Source organism: Phalangium opilio, unplaced genomic scaffold (assembly GCF_054372755.1).
Source record: "Phalangium opilio isolate 3A_F unplaced genomic scaffold, DU_Popi_V2 ptg000089l_1, whole genome shotgun sequence".
NCBI classification, from domain to species: domain Eukaryota; kingdom Metazoa; phylum Arthropoda; class Arachnida; order Opiliones; family Phalangiidae; genus Phalangium; species Phalangium opilio.
The window spans coordinates 9112989-9140037 of NW_028324194.1; the positions used below are offsets into that span (position 1 = coordinate 9112989).

Consider the following 27049-nt stretch of genomic DNA (forward strand, 5'->3'; position numbering starts at 1 on the left):
TTCCAAGCTTTTCGCTGTGGCTTTTTTGAAAACTTTTGACGGGCTTTCGAAGATAAAAAAATCTTCAAAAAAATTAAAACGGAAAAGCTGAAACTCGTATCGTTTTCAAACAAGCTTCAAATGAATAAAAAATTACAAGTGGGCGTGTTTTCATGTGTGTAGACGTCATTTTCTTTTCAAAAAAAAGTCCTAAACCCCTAGCAAAACGCGCCAAAACTGTTTGAGCGGCAAAACCTTAAAGAAAATGAGAAGCAAATATCAAACTCATTTAGATATCTGCTTCTCGAAGGTTTAAAGCCTGAAAAGACGAAAAGCTGAATTTGAAGCTTGTTTGAAAACACCAAGATTTTTTGCTTCTGCTTTCCGCTGCCGCTTTTGAAGCAAAAGCTTAATTTCTGTTCAAAAAAATCTTGCTTGAAAACGCGCCTTAATAAATAAATCGTCTCTTATTACAAATTAATTAGTGCATTTAATTAGTCTTAAAAGTAATCAAGGACTTCTGCGCCATCCGCCATTGGTTTATTGGCGTCTGCTAAATCGAACCTCTTACCCTTGGCTCTGTGGAAAATTCAACCAATCCATGGGTAAGTGGTTCGATTTAGCAGACGAAACTAAAGCAATGGCGGAGGCGCAGTAGACCTCGTTTTAAGACTAATTAAACGCTAATTATCATTTGTAATAAGAGATCATTTATTTCTTTTTAATATTTAATTCCTTTTATATTTCGAAAAAGGGCGTTCTTCTAATTATGGTAAATTCAATTAAGTTAATAAAAAAACGCTAGTAAATTTAAAATATCGTAATGTTTTGCCGAAATCAATGTATATTTGTAATCGAAATCTGAATCGCACGATATACTTTTTGAGGTCGGCAATAGCTGAAAAACCGTAATAAACTATATTGGCCAATGACACATACCTTCAAGTACGCAATTTTGTGGTCTATGAACATACCGCGAGGTATAAGGCGGGGGAGGGGGGGCTTCAGCGGGCAGAGGCTTAACCTACAACAACGTATAAATCCTTTGTAAATCCGTTCAGATTAAGGATCAGCGCCTGGTGGTGTCTAAAGGGGGGGTTGCAGGGGGGAAACCCCAGGGTTTTACATTTGTTTCCTAGAGAGGGGCTGTCACCGTCGTTGAAGGAACGCGGCTCGACGACTTCATCTAAAAGGAACTTCGAGACCCGATAACTGTCAAAATGTCCCCACCCATCCCCCCCGGCGCATAAATCGCTTTCACCTTCTCTCAACTGACACGTACCCAACCCGGGGTCCTCCAAATTTATATATTGTCAAACACCATACAGTGACACAAAAAGATACAAGCGAAAAAAATGAGAAACAATTTCAGTGATTTTTAAAAACAATTCCTTGAAGTTGAACCAGTGGAAGCCCCCCCCCCCCTTTGACTCTATTAAATGTGATGACGCCGAAACAAGATGTCGCGTTGAGCTTTTTGGGGTAGGCGAGTTTCCGGTCACGTGTTCTAAAATCTCTCTGTTACAAACGCATCATACCGGAAATCGACCTGCCTAGATAACGTTTAGCAGACGACGTTGCGTTACATTCCAAACCACCCCTTCCACTCCCCTTCTAAGTTCTCTCTGGTTGAACTAAATAGTAAATACTATTAAAATATAATTCTAAAGAAATTTCAAAAAGTTATAGAAGAAACAGAATGTATAGTAAGTAATGAAATGAATTGAAGAAAACTTGAAAACGAAGAGATCCGAGAAATTCAACTAAATTAAATATTTAGTTGAATCCTCAAAGAAATCCTAAAATAAATTCGAGTGTATTTTAAAATTCGTTATAGTCTAAGAATAATCCAAAATCTTATGAAAAACGAGAAAAATATTAAAAACAAACTTATTGACATGAAATAGTAACCTTCTTCGAAAATAAACTGACGTAGTAAGGAAAGCATTAACAAGGGAGGAGTTGGCTGCAGCTGACTGAACTGCTCCGTAGGACCAGAGATTGTTAAGTGGTCTATTTACGCCGAGGGGGTAGACAGTTGAGAACTCAGGTGTACAGATGTCTTGAATTCAATGTACAGTCAAAGCTGAACTCTGAGTTCCGAAGGCTTTGAACTCAATGCACTGTCAAAGCTGAACTCTTTTGAACTCAGGTGTACACAGAGATCCAAAGTGTCTACCCCCTCGATTTACGCCTGTGATCACTTAAAGGTCCCCTTGCGAAAATGAATGCTTATGGGACATTTTATGTTCACCATAAGTTTGTAAATTCTGGTTACAAACTGCAGCTTGTCATGAAGTGAATTACGTAGGCCATAGACAGGTGAGGCGCTGCTGTCAAAGGCTTAGTAATGCAGACTAAATGGGACCTAGATGGAACTTGGTCCTGCAAAATTAACCACCACCGAGTGTAGGACTTCAATTGACTCGCTTCCGTCGTTCTCCTTCGAACTAGCTCGAGAACTGTAAAGGTGGGTTTCCATACGCGCTTGAACAGCTAAAAGATTGAGCTTGAGCGTTTCAAAATCCGCGCGTCTTAAGCGCTCCTATAACTAGTGCCATCTTGCGCCGTAGCATAAATATGAGCACAAGCGTAGTAGTAGGGTTCATATGAGTCTCCCAGCCCAAGCACTGTGGAAGGCAGGGGCGGTGCACGCACCGCGTGCGGTGCAAGCGGTGCGTGCGGTGCAAGCGGTGCGAGGGGTGCGAGCGGTGCGAGGGGGGAGTCGATGGCGCCAGTGGAACTTTCGAGAAGTTTAATTTAATCACAAACACTAAGATAAGATAAGGGATAAGAAAAATAAAAAGTGGGAATTCAAATCAGTTCAATTCTAGTGTAGTTTAAAAATGAATTTTAACTTGTGGGGGGAAAACCCCGGAAAAGGGCGTCATGGAAAACCCGGGGAAAACCAACGCCATGGAAAAATATTCTATCTCCCGATTGCGACATGTGGCGCCCCAGAAAACCCATTACTCACCCCAAAAATGCACAGTTAAAGCTACAATGACGTAGAATATAATGGCACTATAAATAGCCAGACTAACCAAAGTAGAAAATCATTCCAACCTCAAAGTTCTAAGAAGGAGACCAACAAGTACCAGAAGACCAGCAAGTTCCAGGAGACCGACAAGTACAATGTAAGTAAAATATTTTAAAGACCGAGAGTAATTGTAAATTTAGTTGTAATTGTAAATTAACAATTTTGAATTGGACAGAATGTCCGCCACAACGTTCCTCCCCATATCGTCGGAAAAAGGCATCGAGGTTACGCCGGATCTCGACGTACGACTGGGGTGCCAAGATAGTTCTACGGGGATCACCCTAGCGGAGTCGGACTTCCACGAACTCTACCAAAGAAAGGCCGAAATATTAGCGTTTTTCGAGGCAAACGACGCACCGGGGACATCGTGGTTTTTCACCGGTTCCGAGACGAAGCGTGTAGAGTTGAGAACGTACCAGGGTCGCAAGATAATGGACATCAGGGTGATGTATCCCGGAACGGGTGTGATGTACGGCACGATGCTACCAACCAAGAAGGGCTTCGCGGTTGGATACTTCGCCACCGAGACGTTGATGTCAACCTATAACGACGTGGTTACGCTCCTCAACGAGGGAAAACGCGTGCGCGAGTTAATTAAAAACTGCATTCTCGAACAATTGCGTATAAATATAAAAAAATGTTGTTACGGGCGTGGTGTCGATCACCCATCCCAGACACAACACAATTGTTTAGATGGTTGGGAGATGCGCGTGGCCATGAACTATGAGACCGCGGTGGATAACTTGGATTACGTTGAAATATATAAAGTATTTCAAAACAAAACCTTTTTGGAAGATGAATTTTGTAAACGTGTGATAACAAAAATTATTTTTAAGAGCAGAGAATATTTGTTAATAAAAGCTAATGGTATATGAAAATGTGTGTCATTCGTTAAAATGGACTTCAGCCTACAACACCCTTTTAACGGTCTTATCGCCGGGGCGACACAGTCGGGGAAATCATTCTTTGTAGCTAATCTCATTAAGCATAAAGATATATGTATTACCCCGCCACCAGATAGAATAATATGGTGTTATACAGAATATCAACCGAAACTTTTTAATTCGGTATTGGATCACACCCCGTCAGTTGAATTTCACGAGGGTATATTAAACGTAAATCTATTAGACCCCAATGTCAAGAACTTTGTCATTCTCGATGACTTGCTTTGTGAAATTTCAAATAACAAGGATGTAACGAATTTGTTCATACGTGGATCCCATCATAAAAATACGTCGGTCTTCATTCTCATGCAAAACTTATATTATCCCGGGAAGGAAATAAGAACATTAAATTTAAACGCCCACTATCTGATAATATTCAAATCTCCGCGAGACAAATCGGCTATATTTCATTTGGCGAAACAGATATGCCCCACAAACAGTAAATACGTCATCGACGCATTCCATCAAGCCATATCTAGAGATTACGGGTATTTATGGGTTGATTTAAAACCAACCACGTCAGATGAACATCGGCTGCGAACGGGTGTTATACCGGGAGAAGAAGCTGCCGTCTTTGTACCAAAATGAAGAGAATACACACACACCGAGATTTTTTAAAGTTTTTAACTACGTGCAATCCGAGTCAGAGAAAACACGCAATCAAACACGCCAGTAATGACTCCATCAAAGCCATCGCGGAGGGGTGTATAAATGTCCTACGCGGGAATGTGAAATTATCAGATGATCAGAAGAAGCGACTGAGGAAATACACGCGAAAGTTAAGGAAGCTGTCTCAACAGAAAACAGTAGCGAAGCGAAAGAAGATTCTCTCTCAAAACGGAGGTTTTCTCCCACTTTTGTTAGCACCACTCTTATCCCTTGCGAGCACGGCGGCGGGTGCTGCCATAAGTAGAGCTATTAATAGAAATGGCTAGGAAGATGATTCTAGTTCCGGAGGAAGTTTATCGTCGATTGAATTCGCAACCCAAAATCGAACTTGACGAACACCTAGATACCAATGCCGTTTTGAATAATAGAAAATTAAATAAATCGCAAAAGATAAATTTGTATAATCATCTATTATCGAGCGCCGTTAACAAAAGAAGGAGGAAGAAAACGGTTAAGGCACCGAAAAAGAAGGACTGGTATCCGGAAATAGCTCTCGCTATTCCAGATACGCACCTCAAAAAGGCAATCGCTTTATACAAATGGATTCATAATAACACCAAGATTGACTGGACCGCTAATGGCGAACTGATATTCAAAGGTCACCCCATCGTCGGATCTAATATCGTGGACATGCTACACGAATCCGTCAGGGCTTTAAGAAATAAACCGAAAGACACTGTCACCGGAATAGACCACTTTTACGAACTGCTTTCGAGTGAAAGTGTACCGAAAACCTTAATTAAAAATGTACAACATTATAACATAGATAGTCTACCGAATATTGACAGCGTAAATAGTTCACCAAGTGTTGTGCATAAACTTGATTTTTTACCTCCATCTCCGGAGTCTATGTTCGGTAATGGAAATTGGATTACTTTGTAATAAAGAATGATATAAACGAATATACCATGTGCACATTCTTTCACAATTCATTCACACATCATCATGGAAGGGTGTAATGATTCAGCGCCCACCGGGGTTTTAACGTCCCTATATTTAAATTCACCCAAAGTTATTACGGCGTTGTTAATATTAGTAATTATTATAATTATTGAACTATTTGACTTCGCGTATTGGTACGCCCAAAACAACACGAACAGTACGAGACATGGATAAACTTGAAGAGATTTACTACAACGAAAGAGACCCGGGGAGTTACGGGGGCGTGCATGGACTATATCGCGCCGCTATCTCAAAGGGAATTAACGTCAACTTGAACGATGTTCGGGAATTTTTAATGCGTCAAGATACGTATACGCTACACAAACCGGCGAGATACAAATTCAAAAGAAACAAGACTATAGTGTATGGAATAGACGAACAGTGGCAAATTGACTTGGCAGACATGCAAAACATCAAACGTCACAACGACGGTTATCGATATTTGTTATGCTGTATCGATATATTCAGCAAATTCGCGTTCGCAGTTGCGACCAAGGACAAAAAGGGTTCTACGATGGTAGCCGCATTTAGATCTATTTTAAAGTCGGGTAGAAAACCCAAGATTGTACAATCCGACCACGGCAAGGAATTTCTTTGCAAAGAACTACAAGAAGAATTTAAACGTAAGCGCATCAGGTTTTTCGCCACTCACTCGGAAGTTAAATCTAGCGTCGTCGAACGATTTAATCGAACTTTGAAAGCGCGCATGTACCGATATTTCACGCAAAACGATACGTATAGATACATCGACGTATTACCGGATTTATTGGAATCGTATAACAACAACTATCATAGATCTATTAAATGCAAACCGGTTGAAGTCACGAGTGAAAATTCCAAAAAGGTTTGGGATAACCTATACGGGCGTGTTGATTTTTCTCCCCCAGCTTCCTACCCCTTTGAGGTGGGCGACCTAGTTAGAATAAGCAAAAATAAAAGGACATTTGAAAAGGGGTATTTAGCCAATTACACGGAGGAATTGTTCAAAGTAACGGAACTAATAGCGAGGGATCCTCCAGTATATAAGCTCGCGGATCTAAACTCCGAACTCATTTCTGGTGTTTTCTACAAAGAGGAAATACAGAAAATTGGCAAGGATCTCGAAAACTGTAAATTTAAAATCGAAAGGGTTTTACGAAAAAGAACTAAACCCGACGGTACCAAAGAACTGCTAGTTCGTTGGCGTGGATACAGTTCAGAATTTGATTCTTGGGTGCAAGAAATCGAAACAAGATGAGTTTCTACATCACACTACCCTCCGACTCATCGACGCAATATTTCAAGAACAACACCATAAGTAGGTTCCGCACATATCTACCGGAACCCATTAAACTCGACGGATCCTTGTACGAAGTTGGACTGGCCGAAATCAGCTACCCGAGAACTTGGAATAACGTGAAACAAGAATGCGCGTTCATAATTCAGGATACAACTTACGATGGCGATGTCGGAACAAACCTCAGGAACCAAGAAGGGGAGTATAAGAGTGTCGCAGTAGACGCTTATCGAGAGACGCGTGACATAACCATATTTATCCCTCCTGGGTATTACGGTTCGGCGGAAGAATTATTGGAAATAATGTCAACCGACGATGATGGTCAAAAAATAAACTCTAGGGTTGAGTTTCATTACAACAAACCAAACCGACGAGTTGTAGTTGAATTAAAGGGAGCAAACCGAGTTCGTATCCCCCACGAAGTCGCCATTATATTAGGTTTCACTAGAAACCCCGGCGAAGACGTCACCGTGGATAAGTCTATGACCGCGCCATTCAGCTGCGACATGGATGCCGGGTTACACTCTATATTCGTATACTCCGATATAATTCAATGTCGATCGGTCGGAGACTCTGATGTTCCTCTCTTACGAATTATAAGTATAAATGGAAAGGATGGAGACACGGTCGAGAAGGAGTTTTCCAGACCGCATTATATGCCTATAGCGAACAACCAATTTCAAACCATCGAAATAAATATTATGAGCGAGATGGGCGTACCGGTACATTTCGAACGAGGAAAAGTTCACGTCACTCTTCACTTTAGACCCAGGAGACCCTGGACTCTGTTATAAAAGCGTCATGAAAATTATTAAACCCCTCACTTTCCACACGTTTGTCGGGGTTGCAACATGTCGCCGTATAACTCGGGACACCTCTCCGTAGGAGATTATCAAAACTATTATCTGAATCAAATTGGACATGGGTCACTTCCGGTATACCGCGGTGTGGCCGTTCAAAGAGGTTACGGTCTCGGAAATATATTAGCCTCGGCATTTCGATCCGCCATGCCCATTCTAAAAAGGGGTGCGAAATTTCTCGGACGAAAAGCTTTAAATACGGGTGCAAAAATTGCGACAGACCTCACGGAGGGTGTATCGTTTAAAGAGGCGTTAAAAACAAGAGGAAGCGAAGCGGGCAAGGAAACGTTGAGAAAGGCGGCCGAAACAGTAACGGGATTAACCGGAAACGGTCGTAAAAGGAAGAGTACGACTTCGCGTATCGTCAGTTCAGTTCGAACCAGGAAGAAGAGAAGGTCGTACCCGTTGCAGCCCGATATATTTTCATAATGTCCCTGGCGCATCCAAGCTCTCAAAGCAGCATCAGCTCGGAATTGGATTTATTCCACGTACCGTACACCCAAACCGGAATATTAGGGAGTCAGTGGGTAGAGTATAACCCAACGTCCAACGTTAATGAAAATCAGGCAATCATATTCTCCATTACTGGAAACTCGGAAACATACATCGATTTGAAGAACACTCTCATTCAAGTACAAGTCAAAGTGGTAAAACCCGACGGAACACTACCCAAGGCCGAAGTTCGCGATGCGTCAAATACCGTAGTAACGGCCGCTGATAAAATTGGACCGGAAAATCTATTTCTAAGTAGCCTTTTTAGCGAAGTCCACGCGTCGTTGGGCGATAGATCGGTTACATCGTGCCCTCAACAATACCCATTCAAGAGTATGATTCAAACGCAGTTGACTTTCGGAGGACCCGCCAAAGAGAGTTTTTTGACGGGGGCGCTCTTCTACAAGGATTCATCGGGAAAATTCGACGATTATTTTGAAAATGAAGGGTTCGAGAAGCGTGCAAAATTCGCCCAAGAAGGTGTTATCGATTTAATCGGCATAGTACACGTGGATATTTGTCAACAAAACCGCTTTATACCAAACTTGATCGACCTTAATTTCAAGTTTATCAAAAGTCCCAACGAATTCTGTTTACACACGGATGGAACAAAGTGTAAGGTTGTATTCTCGCACGCGTCAATGTTCGTCAGAAGAGTCAGATTAACACCCGAGATTATGATATCCCACGCCAAAACCCTGGAAATGGCCACGATGAAATACCCAATTACTCGTACCGAGTGTAATTCATTTTCAATATCTCAAGGAAATAAAATAGCCGTGAAAGACAATTTATTTAGCGGACAATTACCGAATAAAGTAGTGATTGGCTTTGTCGATCAAAACGCGTTTTTGGGTGATTACAAAATGTCGCCTTTCAATTTTAAAAACTATGCGGTATCTCAAATCGCTTTGTACGTTGACGGGGTTAGCGTACCGCATAAACCGCTGAACCCAAACTTCAAGGATAACCTATACATGCGATCGTATACTAATCTATTCCTCCAAACTGGACAATGGAATATCGACGAGGGAAACTTTATCGGGCGAGATGAATTCGCCAATGGAAACGCTCTATTCGTCTTCGACCTAACTCCCGATCTCAACGGTAGTTCCGGTGAAAGTTTCAACCTTATAAAGAATGGGAGTGTGCGATTGGAATTAATTTTCGGGGAATCACTGCCGTCTACGGTTAGCGTGATTTACTATTCAGAGTTTCAATCCCTGATTGAAATTGATAAAAACAGAGCCGTTTTATTCGACCAAAGTTCGTAAGAACCGCGCCAGGGGGCCAGCCCGCGCTCGCGAGTCGAGTACATATTTGAAATCGCGCGCGCGAGTCACGTACATTTGAATACGCGCGCGTCGCGAAACGCGTTCAAAATGGACACTCAACAACTTGAACGAATATTAAGACGTGATCGCTACACCAAGAATCTGTTTAGAGGGATATTCCCAGCGGATAAACTCCCAAAGACCGTTACAACGTTTCCCTCATTATTCATCGTGAATACCGATACGTCGAGAGGTCGCGGAGAACATTGGACAACGATCTACATTTCGAGGAAAAAGAACACTGAATTTTTTGAAAGTTACGGCAACCCACCTGATGTGTTTAAATTTAACGATTTCGTGGAACGAAACAGCCTAACTGTGACGTACAATTCGCGTCAATTACAAGGAGAATCTAGTATAACATGCGGTGGATATTGCGTCTATTTTTCCCTCTATCGATGTCGAGGAATTAAAATGTATAAAATAATAGAGAGATTCTCTACAAACAAAAATGTAAACGATCGTATGATTGTGGAATATATGTATAAGAATTACTCAATAAATTTGTCTTAAAATTTTTTATTTTGTATCTTTATGGCCATGGGCGAGTGTAGAAACACCGTCATCTAAAATGAACCTCTTGTCGTCGCAAGGGTTAAGACATAGTTTATTCTGTCTCACCGTTGTTAAAACATGTTTTTTGCTCACGATTCGGGTCATTTCAGCTACAGTCAACTCGCGATTAAACAAGCAGTCGCGGTACTGCTCGTGTCGAACATTCTTCTTGACCACACGCTTGCATACACCTTTACAAGTCTTCTTCTCGCCCTTTGCAGATAATATACTATACATTTTGGGTCTTAGACCACAAAACTGTTCGATCGGTGTACCATCTAGCTCATCTTTGAATTTTCCGAGTTTTTTCTTGTTCGCTTCACTAAAAAGCGGGTGATCGCGAGGGTAACCAGAAAAATCGTACATGTCCGCTTGGGCGGCGAAATCGGCGTATAGGTCGGGGGTTTCGATGCAGTACGTGAGACTGTCTGTAATTATAAGATGGATTAGTTTAAAATCGGGTAAACACCTTAAAAACCTCGTACCTGTATCTGTGAAAAGTAATTTCGCCCTCTCCCCATATCGTCTCTGGATTACATCGTAATGAAATTGGTACATCAGAAGTTTTGATAAGTCCAGAATAACGAACCCCGTGTAGATGGGGCGGTTTAGGACCAACTTCTTTTTTGTCATGTGAATACCGACCAATTGATTGTGAAAGATGGTAAACTTCTCAAAGGCGGGAGAACTGGCCTTTTTAACCGCCTTCTCTGGTGTTGTAACTAGTTTGAAATCCTGACGATTTCTCAAGTTTTCCATAGTTTTACCTGAAAAATCATTTTTATTTTTATTTATTTTTTTAATTTTGTAAATTAAGTTAATTACGTACCAAAGACGGCATTGTTCATTAATTTATATAGATCTTTTTCGAAATCGTCTGTTGCTAGTTTTCTTTTCTCCGTATTGAAGTTAATATATTCCTTCAACCAGGCACCCTGTTCGAACTTCAAAATCCGATGAATCTTGGTGATCTTTAACCCCTTTGATACGTAATACTTCAAGTTACGGTAGTGAACTACGTATCGTTCCTTATTGAAAAGGTTGGGGACTAATTTCGGTAGCGATTCCTTGATTTTTATGTTGAGCGAGGTCATCTGGTCCTTTGAATATTCGGAGAGCATCTCGGGTTTGATTGTCATTGATTCTGGTGCCAATGGGTAAGAGTTATGATCGTTGTGCAAGTCCTCCGGGTATTCGAGGTCCACCTCAACTATGAAACCTTCTGGTGAGATGTCTGAACAACGTAGAATTTCGGTTTCAGAGTTCGGGGTTGGTTCAATCCATCGGAAGTTCTTCACCGGTAGGGCGTCGCACATGACAGTACCGTACAAGTTGTTACAATCTATGAATGCTAGTTATTAGTTTGTTTCGCTGATTTTAATCTAAAATTTCTTACCAAGGTAGCAGATGTAACTACTAGGCTTCGATTCGTCATGTGATTCTAGATATTTGTTGTTGGCTGCGGCAAAACGATGACTTATCATCGAGACACCTCCCCTAATCCCCTTTTCGATGAATAGGTGCATATCCTCATCCAAAAGAAGGTCTAAGCGTACCTTCGTTTTACAAAGGGCGGCGCTCCATGCAAAACCTGGTAGGGTATAAGCATGGGCCGGATCGAGTCGATAGGATGTCATACACATTTTGCGGAAATTGTGGAACACATCGGCTAGAAGGAGTGTGTCGGACAACACGTACAGATCGTGATACCCTCCCAGATTTTGTATGTTAAAAGATTGCCACACGTTTTGAGCGTGGGCGTAGTCTTCCTGGGCCAAGGGTTCGTCAGTGAGGTCGTTATGGAAGCACTCAATTGGTGGTAGTTGCCTCTCGTCAAAGCGCTTCTCCGAATCCATGTAGGTGTACGGGTAAACACCCTTCCTAAGAAGTAACTTGACCTCGTCTGGGTTGAATACAGAGTTCAACAATGGGAATTTCGCCGGTCCGCCCTTCGCCACATTCGAAACAAGTGTCTCGAGTGACGCTGGTAAGAACCGAATACTATCCACAAAACGTAAATTCCCTAGTGTGAATGAAATGTACGTTTCACTGTTGGACGCGATACAGTCAATCTTCTTGTTTCTTATCAGGGCGATTTGCTGCATGATAAGGTGGGCGTCGTATCTGTTGGCGTTATGTAATTAGCATACAGTTATAATTATCGATTATGGTTAATTACCTGCTCAAGTTATGCATCACGACTGGGATGAATTTAGGTGCTTTTAACTTCAGATTACAACTCTGGCATGCGCACCCCCTATACACTCCGGTGTAGTGGTCGTGGTCACGTGTTTTGACCATCTTTCCAACGAATGGTTCCTCGCAAACGTAGCAGCGCGTTGAAGTTTGGAATGCGATTTCTTCATCCGCAGAAAGTTGCATGGGAATATTTTCCTTCAACATTTCGGCGATATCATCGGCGTCACCCAAAAGCATTTTCAGAAATTTCAAAGCTCCATCTCCCCCTCTGTACGTCTCATGCTTGACGAGATTTCCTGCGAATAATCAAATATGTTAGATAATAGGACACGTGATTCACGGTTTTGAACTCACCAGTTGGACCGACAATAGCGTATGAAAACCCACACGCTACATGTAGCGCTAATGTCGTAGTTGACGACAGTGACGAGTCCGGCAGACACGTTGAGACTTTTGGTAGAAGAGATTCGAAATCAGCAACGATGATATATGGAACCTGTTTATGTAACAAATATTATTATATATCCCACGTTAAAATAAAACGTTTCTCGTATATTACCATTTGATTCCATCCAAAGTTTTCGAATTTTAAAACTGGTTTATCGTGAGGCATGATAACGCGTTGTGGATCATGCACATTACACTCTCGCACATGGTTATTGTGTACTTCTTCCATGCTGCTTCTCTTCAAGCAATACCGACAATAATAGGCTGTTCCTTTGTGTTTCGTGAAGTCGCTTAGAAGGCGACTTAGGTGTCGGATCAATACAAAATGTTTTGATTCACCATTTGAAACCAAAAGCAAATCAATTTGTCGTGCTTCGGGGACTTTCTTCTCACTCACATACCGGGGAAAGTAACCCTTTTCATAAGCGAAAATATTGATAGAGAGGTTATTCTTTTCCTCGAAGGACTTAAGTTTATATGAGTCCAACTCGAAGGGGAATGTAATGCCGGACACGTTCAGCTCATTCTCATATGGTCTATAATGGGTGATTCGACTAGGTGTATTCATCGCCGGGTGTAGTTTTGCCAAAATTGACCACAAGAAACACTTGTTGTCGAGTGGGTCCTCCGGGTTAACGTTCACTGTCGCTTTTTTGTTTTCAATTACGGGTGGTAATTGAAAATATGTACCGCCCACGAGTGGCAGGTATTGAATTATGTTGATTTGGACGTATAGAATACGGTCCAAAACCCAGCCACTTCCCATCGATTCGAAATTGCTCATACTTTCAGCTATTTTCTCCCGACTTAAGTCTTGCTGTCGGGGAATAACTTCCGGTGTTAGAGTTGCGTGTGTGAACCCGCGGAAGTACGGACTAGTTTCGACGTCTGTACCCGTATTCCCGAGTTCCCGCGTGTATCGCGCGCGCACCACCATGTACCATTTTATTCCTCTTTTTTCCGAGAGTTTGTTTCTGAGATACGTTTGCAGTTTATCACGGTGTTCATTTAAGAACAATACGGGATCTGTAACCCCTTCCGGCGCAGTAAGTCGAGCTGAAAAAATCGCGTCCTCGAGCGCGTTTATTTCCTCGATTTCCGGTTCAGGTGGGTTAGCCGCGTTTTGTTGAACCTCCCAATTGTCCATGAATTCATTTATTCCCACGTCATCTTGAGACGAGAGTTCATCCTTTTGTTCATCCTCCCATTTCTCCATAAAGGTGTTAAGTCCTTCGTCATCTTGCGAGAGTAGGTTATCCGGATCTAAACATACATTTAATGTAAGTTTTTCAACTTGAGAGGGTAGGGTTTCCGAATCAAGTCGTATTTTTCATCTAAATTAAATATAAACTTACCATTTTCCACTCGACACTTTTTCGGTATTCCCACCAACGTGGGCGAAGCGGCCCTCTTTACGGGAGAATTTGGCGGGGTAATACGGTGTGACGGTCCGGGTTGTGGTGACGCTTCCCGCGTGGGGTTTAAGTTTACCCCGGGCTCGTCGTGGTTAAATTTCCGTTGGTGTCGAATCAAAATATCCCGACGCGTAAATACTTTACCGCAGAAGTTACAATTAAATTTTACATTACCGTGTACACTGCGCGTGTGTCGATCTAGGCTCCGTTTGCAGCTGAAGGTAGTTGTACATTTCTCGCAGAGGAACATCTTGAAGAGTGATCTATTCACTCGTGTAACCCCGTTTTATTCTAGTTGGCTTATCTTTGTATGATTTCCCCGGGTTTCGTTGACTTGGCGCCGAGTTTGTGGTATTTTCCCACCAGCTCCGCGCGTAGATTGTATTTCCCACTACACGTCAAACCCCACGTGACTTTTTAAACTTTATAAGTATGTGTACGCTCCATCCCCGAATGTGTCTAATCAAAATACCAATATTATATCAAATCTTAGAATTCTTTTTATTTCAAACAACAATAAGTGAATTTTTATTTATTTTCAATCTATTTGTGAATATACATCATCTTGGTGTTTATACAACCATTCAGAATAAAGTATACATTTAGATAGGGCACATACATATTTCCCATTTTTAAAAATTGTCTTATGACCCACCAAACACGTGATCATGGGTCCATCCTCGTCGATATCGGATGCTTTGGGACACCCCACACCATTTAAGTCAATAACGTCCCGGTGAATTATATTTAAGAGAAAAAAACACTTTTCTTCGCCTTTACAAAACACCCTTTCGTATCCTTGGACGACTTGAGATAAACACACCTCCAGTTTGTTGTATGACGTAACTCCATGACTCCAGGGGAGACCGTGTAAATTGTGGCAAATCCACCGGTTTTGTTGTTTGGCCTCCTGCGAGAGTTCCTGATCCGAGTACGGTGGTTCAAAGGACCATGATGCTACCCTCGGCGTTAGTTCGACCGTTGTTGCAGCCGCTTCCTTTACAATTTTTTCCCGTCCACCAACCGTTGATCGACCTTCCAAGAATTCAAAGTCAACGACGATTGAGTTTTTAAACCTAGGATGAGTATGGGTTATTACTATTCCGGGGTGATGAAATGTAATTGTGTGGTTAAGTACTTACATGGTACTTGTTGGGTCCCTTCTTCGTCCTTTCTACGAACTTTGAGGCTGGAATGATTTTCTACTTTGCCTGGTCTGACTATTTATACAACCATTATATTCTACGTCATTATAGCTTTAACTTGTGGGTGAGTAATGGGTTTTCTGGGGCGTCACATGTTGCAATCTGGGTTTGAGAATATTTTCACGTGGCACCCTTTCCGGGGTTTTACCCCCCACAATAGGTTTCACACATTGGGATTTCCCTCATTCATTCGCCATTTTATTAATACGGGGGAAATTAATGGCTCGAATTTTAATCTAATTAACATATTGAAGTGTCGTTTATTTCTTGCGTCATAATTGACCCTATCTTCATATGGTATTATATGCACTATGCACCCTGAGAAGCGAACGCGTTTCATTTCAAATAGAGTGTTATCAAACTTTGTCTATATTGAATTTTATGGTATATAACATCCCACTACTGTATTGATTTAATTTTCTCCGAGATATCTTATCAGCATTAAGAAATTAAATTTTAAACTACACTAGAATTGAACTGATTTGAATTCCGAGTTTTTATTTTTCTTATCCCTTATCTTATCTTAGTGTTTGTGATTAAATTAAACTTCTCGAAAGTTCCACTGGCGCCATCGACTCCCCCCTCGCACCGCTCGCACCCCTCGCACCGCTTGCACCGCACGCACCGCTTGCACCGCACGCGGTGCGTGCACCGCCCCTGCCTTCCACAGTGCTTGGGCTGGGAGACTCATATGAACCCTACTCGTAGTCTATACTGCATTACTAACTTGTACAGGAAGTGTCATATCTTACAAGCTTAAGGTTTAAGGAAGGTGTCGGTTACATTTCTCTTCGCCATTTTGAAAAAATATTTTCCACTTTAAATGTTGGACTTTGTAGATTTTATTCTTACTTATAGAGCTCTAAATTATTAACTTATGCTCGAGTTACTGAATGGGAAAAATCGCCACATTTTGCAGAAAAATTAAATCCAAAAAGAAATCCCCCTTGATCGGATTCCATCGAAAATTGCTAACGTTTTATATTTTGAAGAACGTATATTTCTGAAAAGGGAGGACCCCAATTTGGCAATACGTGCCTCGAAATCCAGTGGAGGGGGGGGAGGAAACTGGGATTTGGCGGACATATTGATTTTGTCGCCCGTTAAAGCGACTCGAGAAAGAAATGAATGCGGGAACGAGGGGGATCTGGGGGGTGAAAGACTTGGTAACACGCCAAAGAGAATACACTACCAAGAGGAGTAGAAGATTAAGGCCCAAGTGTTCCCATCTTTTAAACGAGTTTTCAGACTAAGAGGATTGATACCATTTACATCAGGAGGTGAGGCTACTTGGTACTGCGCTTTGTCCTCCAAATAGCCTGGTCTCCTGTCCTGGTGTAAATGGTATAAATACTCCTAGTCTAGTGAAAACTACGCACAAACATCATAATTTAGGTGAATTTTTATTATTTCAGAGAGCTTTATTTTGAAAGAATTCTGTCTTGCCTTTTCCCTAAACGATAATAATATGATTTTCATCATAAGTTTATAAGTGATATGTTCCATAAGTATGACACTTCTTATACTTCGTAATGCTACTGAGAGACTTACACCTCGAGTTAGTTCGAGAACGACAAGCGAGAATTAATTGGCTACACTCGGTGGTGGTTAATTTTGCAGGACTTCCATCTAAGTCCTATTTAGATTGCATTACTAAGTCTTTGACAGCAGCGCCTCACCAGGCGTATGTCGCTTTACCCTGAATCTATGACCTACCTCATTCACTTCATGACAAGCTCCAGTTTCTAAGTTACCAGTGCGACAAACTTATGGATTAACATATCTTACGAACTTATGTTTTCATAGCTATCCCGTCAAACAAGACTGGACTCCCTAGATTATTAGTAGGCCAATGAACCACTTTAATAAGGCTTAATGTTCCACTCCTTTGGGTGTATTCTCTTTGTCCGAATATACACATTCGACTGCAGCTCGCGGGGGGGGGGGTGTCGGCGAAATATGAATAATGCAAGCGCATTTTTCCCTCAAAACTAGTTCTATATCCGAATGTCAGGACGAAAGGGGATCGGCAGATGGCTGTCCCTGTTCCTCGTCACGCCCTTTGTAGCGCTTCGAAATCAGCTTGACTCAGACAGATATCAGTTTCGCACGATCAAGCCTCCCCCCTGACTGACTCGGGGACACAACCCTAAAACGCGTCCGAGTGATCGTGACGCATTCCAATGAAGTCAATACAATAATAATCATCTCCGTTTAGCACTTTATCTAAATATAACTGTTCTTCGAAGATACTAATCACGTGGTACTAATTTATCAATTGTTAAAGGGAGGGTGAAGTGGAAAATCAAGTGATTTTTCATAGATTCTTCTACTAATTATAAGACCAATCTGCATATATTGAAACATAAGGGAAATACAGTCTCCGAATTAATAACTTTAAAATTGCAAAGAGCTATTTCAGAAGCCTTAGTGTGACGTCACCCACGCTATTTGCCAATACAGCCAAACCGGTATCAAGCATGGCTGCCAACTATACGAAAGCTAAATCCGTGAAGTTTCACCTGGGCACTGGCGTCACAACTAGTTTGAGTGATATTTCATGGATAATTTTAAAATAAGTACATCCGACCAATCGCGTAACGCCCTCGTGGAACGTGCCACGAGAAATTTGTTAACAAGAAGGCAAGGCGTTACGCGATTGGTCGGGGGGGCTCATTTCAAAATATCCATAAAATCTGAACCTAATTTGAATTTTAAAATCATTCAGAAGTATTTCCGGGATGTTTCACTATGCAGAATGGCCTTATAATTAAGCCCAGTAGAAGAATTGATTAAAAATGACTTGATTCTCCATTTCAGCCTCCATTTAAAGTGTTAGTGACATAATTTTCGTCATTCTCAAACTTACAATGCGAAAAAAATCCTTGAAAAATCTAGTTTATTATGATATGTTTACTTTTTTATTTGGTTTCGTAGCAATTTGTTAAATTGCAATCAAAGTTTTGTGTTTGGAAAAGGCCTAGTTGAGATTTTCTTTCGTTTGATGACGTAGTAAGGAGAAATTTTCACTCTAGATGTCGCTCACGTGACGCGCCTGTTAGTGTCGCCGCGCCGCGTTAAGCCTAATTTATTCAGATTCGCGCGCGCGCCGCATTAGTAGACTCGGGAGTCTCGCGCTTGGCTTTTCCGCGAGATGCCGCGAGTGACGTATCAAGGAGAAAAACCCGCCAAAAATCTTCTCCGCAAATTTGCCTTGGTCCCCCAAATTTCAAGTTTTCAAAGTGTTTTTTCCGTGTTTTCCCTCATAATTAAATATTATTCAAGCATATTTTTGGAATCAGAAGAGTTTAAACTCTCAAAAAAGTAAGGTTTTCTTTAGATTTGAGATCATTTTTAAATCACGTCGCTATTCCTTTAAAGCTGGTGGACTTTCAAATTTCAACATTACGAATATTAATGTACATATTCACTTTGATGCACGTGATATTACTCACAATTTAAACAGGACGAGAAACAATTTTGTTTAAAATTCCAAACGAGGCTCAACTGTTATTTTTAATTCATTCGCCGCTATATAGCCTTAGATGAAACGGCCCGTAACAATTCCTAGCAAATATCGATTCAAACCAATTAAATAGAAATTTCCAGGGGATTTTTGAAATAATTAAATGGACAACAAACAAATTCTATTCTAACTAAAGGCCTTCTCAGACGATCCAACCTTTTTGACTCAAGACTCTTTCAGACGATCCAACTTTTTGGCTCAGCTCGATGGGTCAAAAAGTTGAATCAACTTGCCCAACATTTTGAAGGGGAAAGTGAAGTTCCTTTTACAGACTAAACTTTTACCGCCAAATGGAACTTTTTAAGCGCCACCTACCTTGACACTTACGAAATAACCCGCGAAAAAGGCTTTTTTGTAATTAATTTTGATTGGCTGAAGAAATGAAATTAAAAAGTTGAGTCACTGATCCAATTTTTCCTAGCCAACTTTTTTGGTGACTCAACTCATCCAGCGTCTATTCACACGATCCAACTAGCTGATTCAAGTCGAGTTGACCCATCAAGCTGAGTCAAAAAGTTGGATCGTCTGAAAGAGCCTTCATTTAGATGAGTCAACTTGAGTTAACTAGTTGGGTTGTAAGTCTGAACGGAAGCTTTACAAGTTGAACGTCCAATTTTTGCTGAACTCAACCATTTGACCCATAGATATTTGAGTCAAAAGTTGTATCGTCTGAAGAGGCCTTTAATTGAAGACGAAAATCCCAGGGAGAGGTGATCTCGATTTGGAATTCGCTTTTGTGACTTCTCCGCGATTTCAACATGATCGCGTGCTGAAGCTCTTGGGTTTCACTCGGTACAAAGACGTTTCGTGGAGTAGGTGTCTTAATAGCAGCGAGCGCGGGGGTTCGGGGGGTTGGGGGGTACGTAGTTGTCGCTTGGGTGTGACGCGGCGGCAGCTGAAGGGCATCGATTAAGCGGGAATAATTGAAGTTCTAATCTGGAAAGGGCCGAACGTTCGGCTGGCTCTTAATTGACGGAATCAATTAGAAGACGAATTGCGGTCGGTGACAGTGACACTCCTCCTACCACCGCGCCCCCCCCCCCATTCCATCAAATGACACACAATCCCGGCTAGCTAGAGTCGCGCCAACAATACGCACGCCCACTCCCCCATTCAATCTTTATTTCTATTGAATGAAAGGCGCCATTCCGCTAATGACGACTCATTCTCTCCGGACTGCCGGCAGTTCGTTTTAACAAAGCGACTAATCATAATCCGGCTTCATTTCATTCTACTAATTACTTAGTAGCGAAAGAGCATTCATCAAGAATTTACTGGCGTGTATCATGAATTAAACATATTATTAAATGATATATCCATAAGTTCGTAAGATATGTTCCATCCGTAAGTTTGTCACTGGTTACGAACTGACAGCTTGTCATGAAGTGAGTGAGGTATAGGTCATAGATTCGAGGTAAAGCGACATACGCCTAGTTGGTCAGGCGCTGCTTAACGCAGACTAAATAGGATTAGATGGACTTCAAAATTAACCCGCACCGAGTGTAGGACATCAATTCTCGCGTTGTCGTTCTGGAACTAGCTCGAGCTGTATGTCTCTAGCATAACTAGGAAGCATAGGAAGTGTCATACTTATCACGTAACATGTCACTTATAAACTTATGATGATTCCTTTAGAACAATGGACTTATTATCAAACCTTTGGGTACGTACTGTCGATACGCATTTTATAATACGCGCGAGAAAGGCGATTAAGATTGAGATTTTAAAATACGTTTCAAAAAGCTACTGTAAAGGCTCTTTCAGACGATCCAACTTTTATGACTCAGCTTGATGGGTCAACTCGAGTTGAATCAACTAGTTGGATCGTGTGAATAGACGCTGGATGAGTTGAGTCATCAAAAAACTTGGCTAGGAAAAATTGGATCAGTGATCCAATTTTTGCTGACTCATTTCTCCAGCCAATCAAAATGAATTACAAAAAAAAAGCCTTTTTCGCGGGTTATTTCGTAAGTGCCAAGGTAGAGGGCGCTTAAAAAGTTCCGTTTGCCGGTGAAATAGGAAGGATTAATTTCACTTTTCCCTTCAAAAGTTGGGCAAGTTGATACAACTTTTTGACCCATCGAGCTGAGTCATAAAAGTTGGATCGTCTGAAAGAGCCTTAAGTCTAATTATTTTGGTTATTTGTTCCATTTCAGATGTATGGCTTGTACTAAGAGATCGTACGCGTGGAGATTGGCGAGCGACATCTTGTGGTCCATCATCATTTCGATGGCCGCCTTGTCCGAGGCCCTGTGTCCTTTAAAGTGCGCCTGCGACGAGGACAAACTGACGGTCCTGTGCAACGGCGCAGCCCTGGACATTGTCCCCATCACCCTGAACCCCGGACTGAGCGAGCTGGTTTTGACCGGAAATCATATCAAGAGTATCCTATCGGCCTTTACCGTCTATCGCAATCTCAAGTACTTGGACGTCTCCATGAATCAGTTGGTCTCGTTGGGAGACAAGAACTTCGTCATGCAGAAGAAACTGGAGGCGCTGCATCTCAACAGGAATATGCTGTCTTCGCTCAACAACGGATCTTTCACGGGTGGGTATTTCCCCAATTACGCAAAAACTATTCATTTTTAGCCACATCGTAGAATACGATGAGGCTTTTAGTTTGACCCGAGCCGTAGCCGTAGTAGTAGTGGTAGTAGTAGTAGTGGCCGGGGTTGTCGCTTTCGTTATGGTTAGATTTTAGCTTAAAAGGAACTCGATAGTACCTCAAACCACCAATAGGGGTAGCTGAGCTCAGTTAGAGATTTTATTTTAATTACAATCTTTTCACATCGCAGGAACCCGGGTCGCTGGCGCAACAGTAAGACACGCTACCACTGAACCAAAGAGACTCGATAGAACGTTCGAGTTTTCATCTTTTAGTTTATCTCTAAAGTGTCGGGGATGGGGGGGGGTTGGTACCTCTCTATCTGTGTGGTCGGATACTTTTGAATTTTTATCTGTGGGGTCGAATTTTTATTGTTTTACTTATGTGCTAATTAAATAGATAACGATGTGGCTACTATTAGGCCCTTGGGCCATCTTGTTATTATCGAAATCAGTCCCGTTTTCATCGAAACGTTTCGATACCGTTTATTTGCAGGCCTAGCCAACCTGAAGATTCTGAGTCTACGAGAAAATTTCCTGAAAGACATTCCAGCCGGTGTCCTCGGCCCTTTGGAAAATCTGGAACAACTGGATTTGTACCGCAATCGGATTCAGCGCGTATCGGAACAAGCCTTCGCCGGTTTGAGGAGTTTGAAGAGACTCAATTTGAGAGACAATATGCTGACGCACATCGTCACCAGGTCCTTCCACAAAATTACGCAGTTGCGGACGCTGGACTACGGACTCAACTCTATAAAGGTAACTATCAGAAGCCCGGGTATACAGAGTGATATAGCAATGAAATACAATGGCCGATATTACAAGTTATGTATTTTACCATAAGTTCATGTTCCATACCTAAGTATGACAATATCAATACTTCGTAATGCTACTGAGAGACTTACAGCTCGAGAACGACGGAAGCGAGTCAATTGAATTCCTACACTCGGTGGTGGTTAATTTTGCAGTATTTCCATCTAGGTCTTATTTAGTCTGCATTACTAAGCCCCCTTTGACAGCAGCGCCTCACCAGGCGTATGTCGTTTTACCCTGAATCTTTGACCTAAGTCTCTTCATGACAAGGCCATTGACAAACTTATGGAATATATCTTACGAACTTATGATTTGACGGATGACCCGTTAAATTCAAGAAAGTAAAATTCAATGCTTGAAATTAGCGTCTACAAAATAAAATCCACCTAAAATTGGACGATCGGATTTTGGCTTTTATCCTAATCCGCCTTCACAGGCTTTGATACTATTTTAAACAGTTTCCAAAAATTCTACTTAATTTTTCAAACCAATAATTTCATTTCCTCATAAACCATTTCTTTGCTTAATAGCGTACATTTTTATCTTTCGAAAAATACGTTTTCAAAGTGTCTAGCGTAAATGCGGCTTTACTGTTATCATAAGTTCATAAGATATGTTCCATAAGTTCGTCACTGGTTAGTGAGTACTTGTTAGGCAGACTAAATAGGAAGATGGAAGTCCTGCAAAATTAACCACCACCACCAAGTGTAGGACTTCAATTCTCGCTTCCGTCGTTCTCCTTCGAACTAGTTATCTCGAGCTGTAAAGGCTCTTTCAGACGATCCAACTTTTTGACTCAGCTCGATGGGTCAAAAAGTTGTATCAACTTGCCCAACTTTTGAAGGGAAAAGTGAAATAAATCCTTCCTATAGACCTTTTCGCAAATTTATGCGCGCATGCGCTTGTCGTGCGTCGTGGATAAAATAGCAGACGACGCCATCGGCCTACGGAGAAATAGCTGGGATTGTAGATAACGGAGTAAATTTGAATCTAAACTATGATAAACTAAAAATATTGGAACTTAAAGAAGTTTGTAAAAATATGGGAATTGTATTTAAATCCTACTGGCGAAAACACATGCACATTTTAGCTTTAAAAAATGATAATATCGAAAATATTTCCCTTAATAACCAAGGCTTAGTGTCGGCTTCATAAATAATGTCGGTAACCAAGCAGGGCCGGGCAAAACCACGAGAGCAACCCCGCAAAAAAAGAGCGCTTTCCCCGCGAGGGCCGCCGATTCCCGACCAGGCTCCGGTACCCACTAACGGAATTCATGTTACATATCCCCGTCTTTGGAGTTCCAACATTTTCGATTTATAACTCGTTCTCCTTTTCACAACAATTCTGTGAAATTAAATTTCCACTGTTTTACCATCTTTCTTTACTTTATACGACTGATTCTTGAATCCCACCCACTATCACAACACAGCATCCAGGCATAGTGCAAAGGCTTAAGAATCATATGAGAAAAATAATTGAACAATCCTACAAAATTGAACTAACTAAAAAAACCACTGGCTTAAATGAATTTTATTACACTTATTTTCCAAATTTATAAGAAAAAAATCAAGAAAACGTATCAAAAATGATCAGATTTAATGGCAAAGTTGATGCCTCTAAAATAATGAGGAAATCGGCGGAGGCTAAGACCGTAGTCTGCTATTTTATCCACGTTGTTACTAACACGCATGCGCCTCGCATTTTCCCCCACTTTTACCCTCCGACATGCGAAAAGGGCTATTCACACGACTAAACTTCTACCGCCAAATGGAACTTTTTAAGCGCCACCTACCTTGGCACTTACCCGCGAAAAAGGCTTTTTTTGTAATTCATTTTGATTGGCTGGAGAAATGAAATGAAAAAGTTGAGTCCAATCCAATTTTTCCAATCCAACTTTTTTGGTGACTCAACTCAACCAGCGTCTATTCACACGATCCAATTAGTTGATTCAACTCGAGTTGACCCATCAAGCTGAGTCAAAAAGTTGGATCGTCTGAAAGAGCCTTTAGTCTCTCAGTAGCATTACGAAGCATAGAAAGTGTCATACTTATGGAAGGAACATATCTTAGGCTGATATTAAACGCTGGTCCGAGATCCGAATGTGGAGCATCCGCTTTTGGGAATTGAATGTACAGAGGTTGCATTAAACGAGTCTAGACGGAACTATTAATGTAAACACTCAGAACGTTTCATCTAGTTGTCTTCTCGTGTGTTTACAAGCGACAATAAACTTATTTCTTTTACAGTTCAGTTATGGCGCCGCGCGTCAAGATATTATGGCCTGATATATATGCTTCCTTCATTTTTATAAGCCTATAAATTCGGTGCGCTGCAGTTTACTGATATCATCTAAAATTACTATAGTTAAGATAAAGAACGTAGACAATAACAATCAATTCTCTTTGGGTCACCTAATATCAAATATCCGCGTGATGAAGAAAGCTATCCTTTTCACAACATTCAAATTAAATAAAACAATGCTTAATCGGGGTTAAATGTTACTGGAATTTAATGGCTAGTGTCTCCCAACCTTGAGAAGGATCCAAGCAAACAACTTTCAATATTGGCCTTCCCCTAGGCGTAGGGTTACTCACTGAATAACCACGATGAAGTTTGGCTAATAACATTGGGGAATTAACCAAACTGTGTCTGACCGTAAAGAACAAACAAACCACCTTTTTATGAAATACGTATAAGATGCGACAAAAACAGGGTTCGGACGAAGTTTTAATATTGAAAACTAATAAAAATTAAAAGGCATAGCGAAATGATTTAAAAATGATCTCAAATCTAAAGAAAACCGTTACTTTTTTGAGAGTTTAAACTCTTCTGATTCCAAAAATATACTTAATAAATATTTAAATATGAGGGAAAACACAGAAAAAACAATTCGAAAACTTGAAATTTGGGGGACCAAGGCAAATTTGCGGAGATTTGAGAGTTTAAACTCTTCTGATTCCAAAAATATGCTTGATTAATATTTAATTATGAGGGAAAACACAGAAAAAACACTTTGAAAACTTGAAATTTGGGGGACCAAGGCAAATTTGCGGAGAAGATTTTTGGCGGGTTTTTCTCCTTGATACGTCACTCACGGCATCTCGCGGAAAAGCCAAGCGCGAGACTCCCGAGTCTACTAATGCCGCGCGAATCTGAATAAAATAGGCTTAACGCGGCGCTGAGACACTTATAGGCGTCACGTGAGCGACATCTAGAGTGAAAGTTTCTCCTTACTACGTCATCAAGCGAAACAAAATTTTAACTAGGCCTTTTCCAAACACTAAACTTTGATTGCAATTTTATAAATTGCTACGAAACCAAATAAAATAGTAAGCATATCATAATAAATAAACTAGATTTTTCAAGGATTTTTTTAGCATTTTAAGTTTGTGGATGACGAAAATTATGGCAGTAACTCTTTAAATTGGAATAACAAAATGCGCTTGAAAACTATAATATTTTGTAACAGATATAATTTTGCTATTTCAGATTATAACCGGCCATTCGTTTCATTCGCTATCCGAGCTCGAGGAACTGTACTTGGACGGGTGCGACATTCACACGGTGAAACGCGGCGCCTTCAAGAACCTCAACCAACTGAAAACGTTATCCCTGAACAACAACGACCTGGAAGACGCGCCGACGGTCGCGTTGCAAACCTTGTCGAACCTTCAAACCCTTCGTATCGGTCAAAACGCGGTTCAATCGGTCAAACCCTTGACCTTCAGCGGCCTGTACTCGTTAAAAAGCCTCAACCTGGATGGCTGCGAATACTTGAAAACGATCCATCGCGGAGCCTTCGCAGACAACTCCCAATTGGAAACAATCTCCATCAACTACAACAAAGAACTGAGCCAAATTGACGCCAGTGTCTTCGAAGGTTTGACTAACCTAATCCAAGTGAAATTGCGCGGCAATTCCATGAAGACTGTGCCGTACGGTTTACTGGAATGGAACCGAGTCGAGCTTATTGACTTGCGCGATAACCCCATCGAGTGCAATTGCAGTTTAGTTTGGTTTCGGAATTACTTGCGCGACGGCAATTCCTCATTCTTTCAACTTAGCGAAACGTCGGAGGATTTTCGCGACTTGCGCTGTTTCGAACCGGCCGCTCTAAAAGACGTCTTATTGGTCGACACGACCGACAACGACTTGGGTTGCAATCGCTTGTTCTATTTGCAAATTTGGGTGGCCAGCGCCTTGGGGGCCGGACTAATCGTGGTCTTTTTCATCATCGCCGGATTGTTGTACAGAACTAAAGTCATCTTTTATTTGAAGAAAAAATATCAAACGGAAGAAAAGGTTCAACCCACGACGGTCAGTCCTGATTTCAGGGAAGAGAAAAATGTACTATTGGTGCTGAGGGGAGGAGCCAACTCCAGAAACGGGGGCGGGGTCGTACTTTAATTACGCGATAAAATTGACAATAATTTAAATTCATATGTTCACCATAAGTTTGTGACTGGTTACAAAGTGGAGCTTGTCATGAAGTGAGGGAGGTAGCTCATAGATTCAGGGTAAAGCGACGCCTGGTGAGGCGCTGTCAAAGGCTTAGTATTGCATACTAAATAGGAAGACGGAAGTCCTGCAAAATTAACCACCGAGTTTAGGACTTCAATTCTCGTTCTCGAACTAGCTCGAGCTGCAAGTCTCTAGCATTGCGAACTTGTATAGTTATTCTCATACTTATGGAACATATCTTATAAATTTATGGTACAACTTATGGCGGTTCAAGCCTGGCTACTA

The 27049-nt window shown here is 41.4% G+C and overlaps 4 protein-coding genes across 6 annotated transcripts in view; 3 read left to right on the plus strand and 1 right to left on the minus strand.

Moving 5' to 3' along the window:
• Positions 1-26723, plus strand: part of LOC149647432 (uncharacterized) — a 50332-nt gene extending 23609 nt beyond the window's left edge. The window contains exons 2-4 of the mRNA XM_089850266.1: positions 21040-21431; positions 21984-22246; positions 25793-26723. Of these exons, the coding sequence (XP_089706392.1) occupies positions 21044-21431; positions 21984-22246; positions 25793-26710 (1569 nt within the window). The 5' untranslated portion in view covers positions 21040-21043 and the 3' untranslated portion in view covers positions 26711-26723. The remainder of the gene's footprint in view (positions 1-21039; positions 21432-21983; positions 22247-25792) is intronic.
• On the plus strand, positions 2590-3897 carry LOC149647433 (uncharacterized). The gene is made up of 2 exons (XM_089850264.1): positions 2590-3116; positions 3195-3897. Exon 2 carries the CDS (start codon positions 3196-3198, stop codon positions 3892-3894), a length of 699 nt encoding a protein of 232 aa, XP_089706390.1. The 5' UTR covers positions 2590-3116; position 3195; the 3' UTR covers positions 3895-3897.
• Positions 8139-9476, plus strand: LOC149647434 (uncharacterized protein F54H12.2-like). Its single transcript, XM_089849657.1, has one exon. It carries the CDS (start codon positions 8139-8141, stop codon positions 9474-9476), a length of 1338 nt encoding a protein of 445 aa, XP_089705783.1.
• LOC149647435 (uncharacterized) lies at positions 10040-16021 on the minus strand. 3 transcript variants are annotated; one of them, XM_089850263.1, is made up of 9 exons: positions 15295-16020; positions 14093-15228; positions 12850-14000; positions 12645-12786; positions 12271-12586; positions 11488-12215; positions 10921-11433; positions 10577-10858; positions 10040-10519 (listed from the first exon to the last, which is right to left on the minus strand). In XM_089850263.1, exons 2-9 carry the CDS (start codon positions 14400-14402, stop codon positions 10056-10058), a joined length of 3906 nt encoding a protein of 1301 aa, XP_089706389.1. In that variant the 5' UTR covers positions 14403-15228; positions 15295-16020; the 3' UTR covers positions 10040-10055. The 3 variants fall into 3 exon arrangements, with proteins under 3 accessions (XP_089706389.1, XP_089706387.1, XP_089706388.1); XM_089850261.1 differs by having other exon boundaries at positions 10040-10858; positions 15295-16021; XM_089850262.1 differs by having other exon boundaries at positions 10040-10858; positions 14093-16021.
• Positions 26724-27049: the final 326 nt, after the last annotated feature.

What these genes read in the sequence shown, in the direction of transcription:
- LOC149647433 (XM_089850264.1), top strand. Translation starts at nt 3,196, where the DNA reads ATGTCCGCCACAACGTTCCTCCCCATATCGTCGGAAAAAGGCATCGAG.
- LOC149647434 (XM_089849657.1), top strand. Translation starts at nt 8,139, where the DNA reads ATGTCCCTGGCGCATCCAAGCTCTCAAAGCAGCATCAGCTCGGAATTG.
- LOC149647435 (XM_089850261.1), bottom strand. Translation starts at nt 14,402, where the DNA reads ATGTTCCTCTGCGAGAAATGTACAACTACCTTCAGCTGCAAACGGAGC. An exon ending in AAAGTGTCGAGTGGAAAATG is followed by an intron (nt 14,001 to 14,092) that starts GTAAGTTTATAT and finishes ATGTATGTTTAG; the next exon opens with ATCCGGATAACCTACTCTCG. An exon ending in ACTTTGGATGGAATCAAATG is followed by an intron (nt 12,787 to 12,849) that starts GTAATATACGAG and finishes TTACATAAACAG; the next exon opens with GTTCCATATATCATCGTTGC.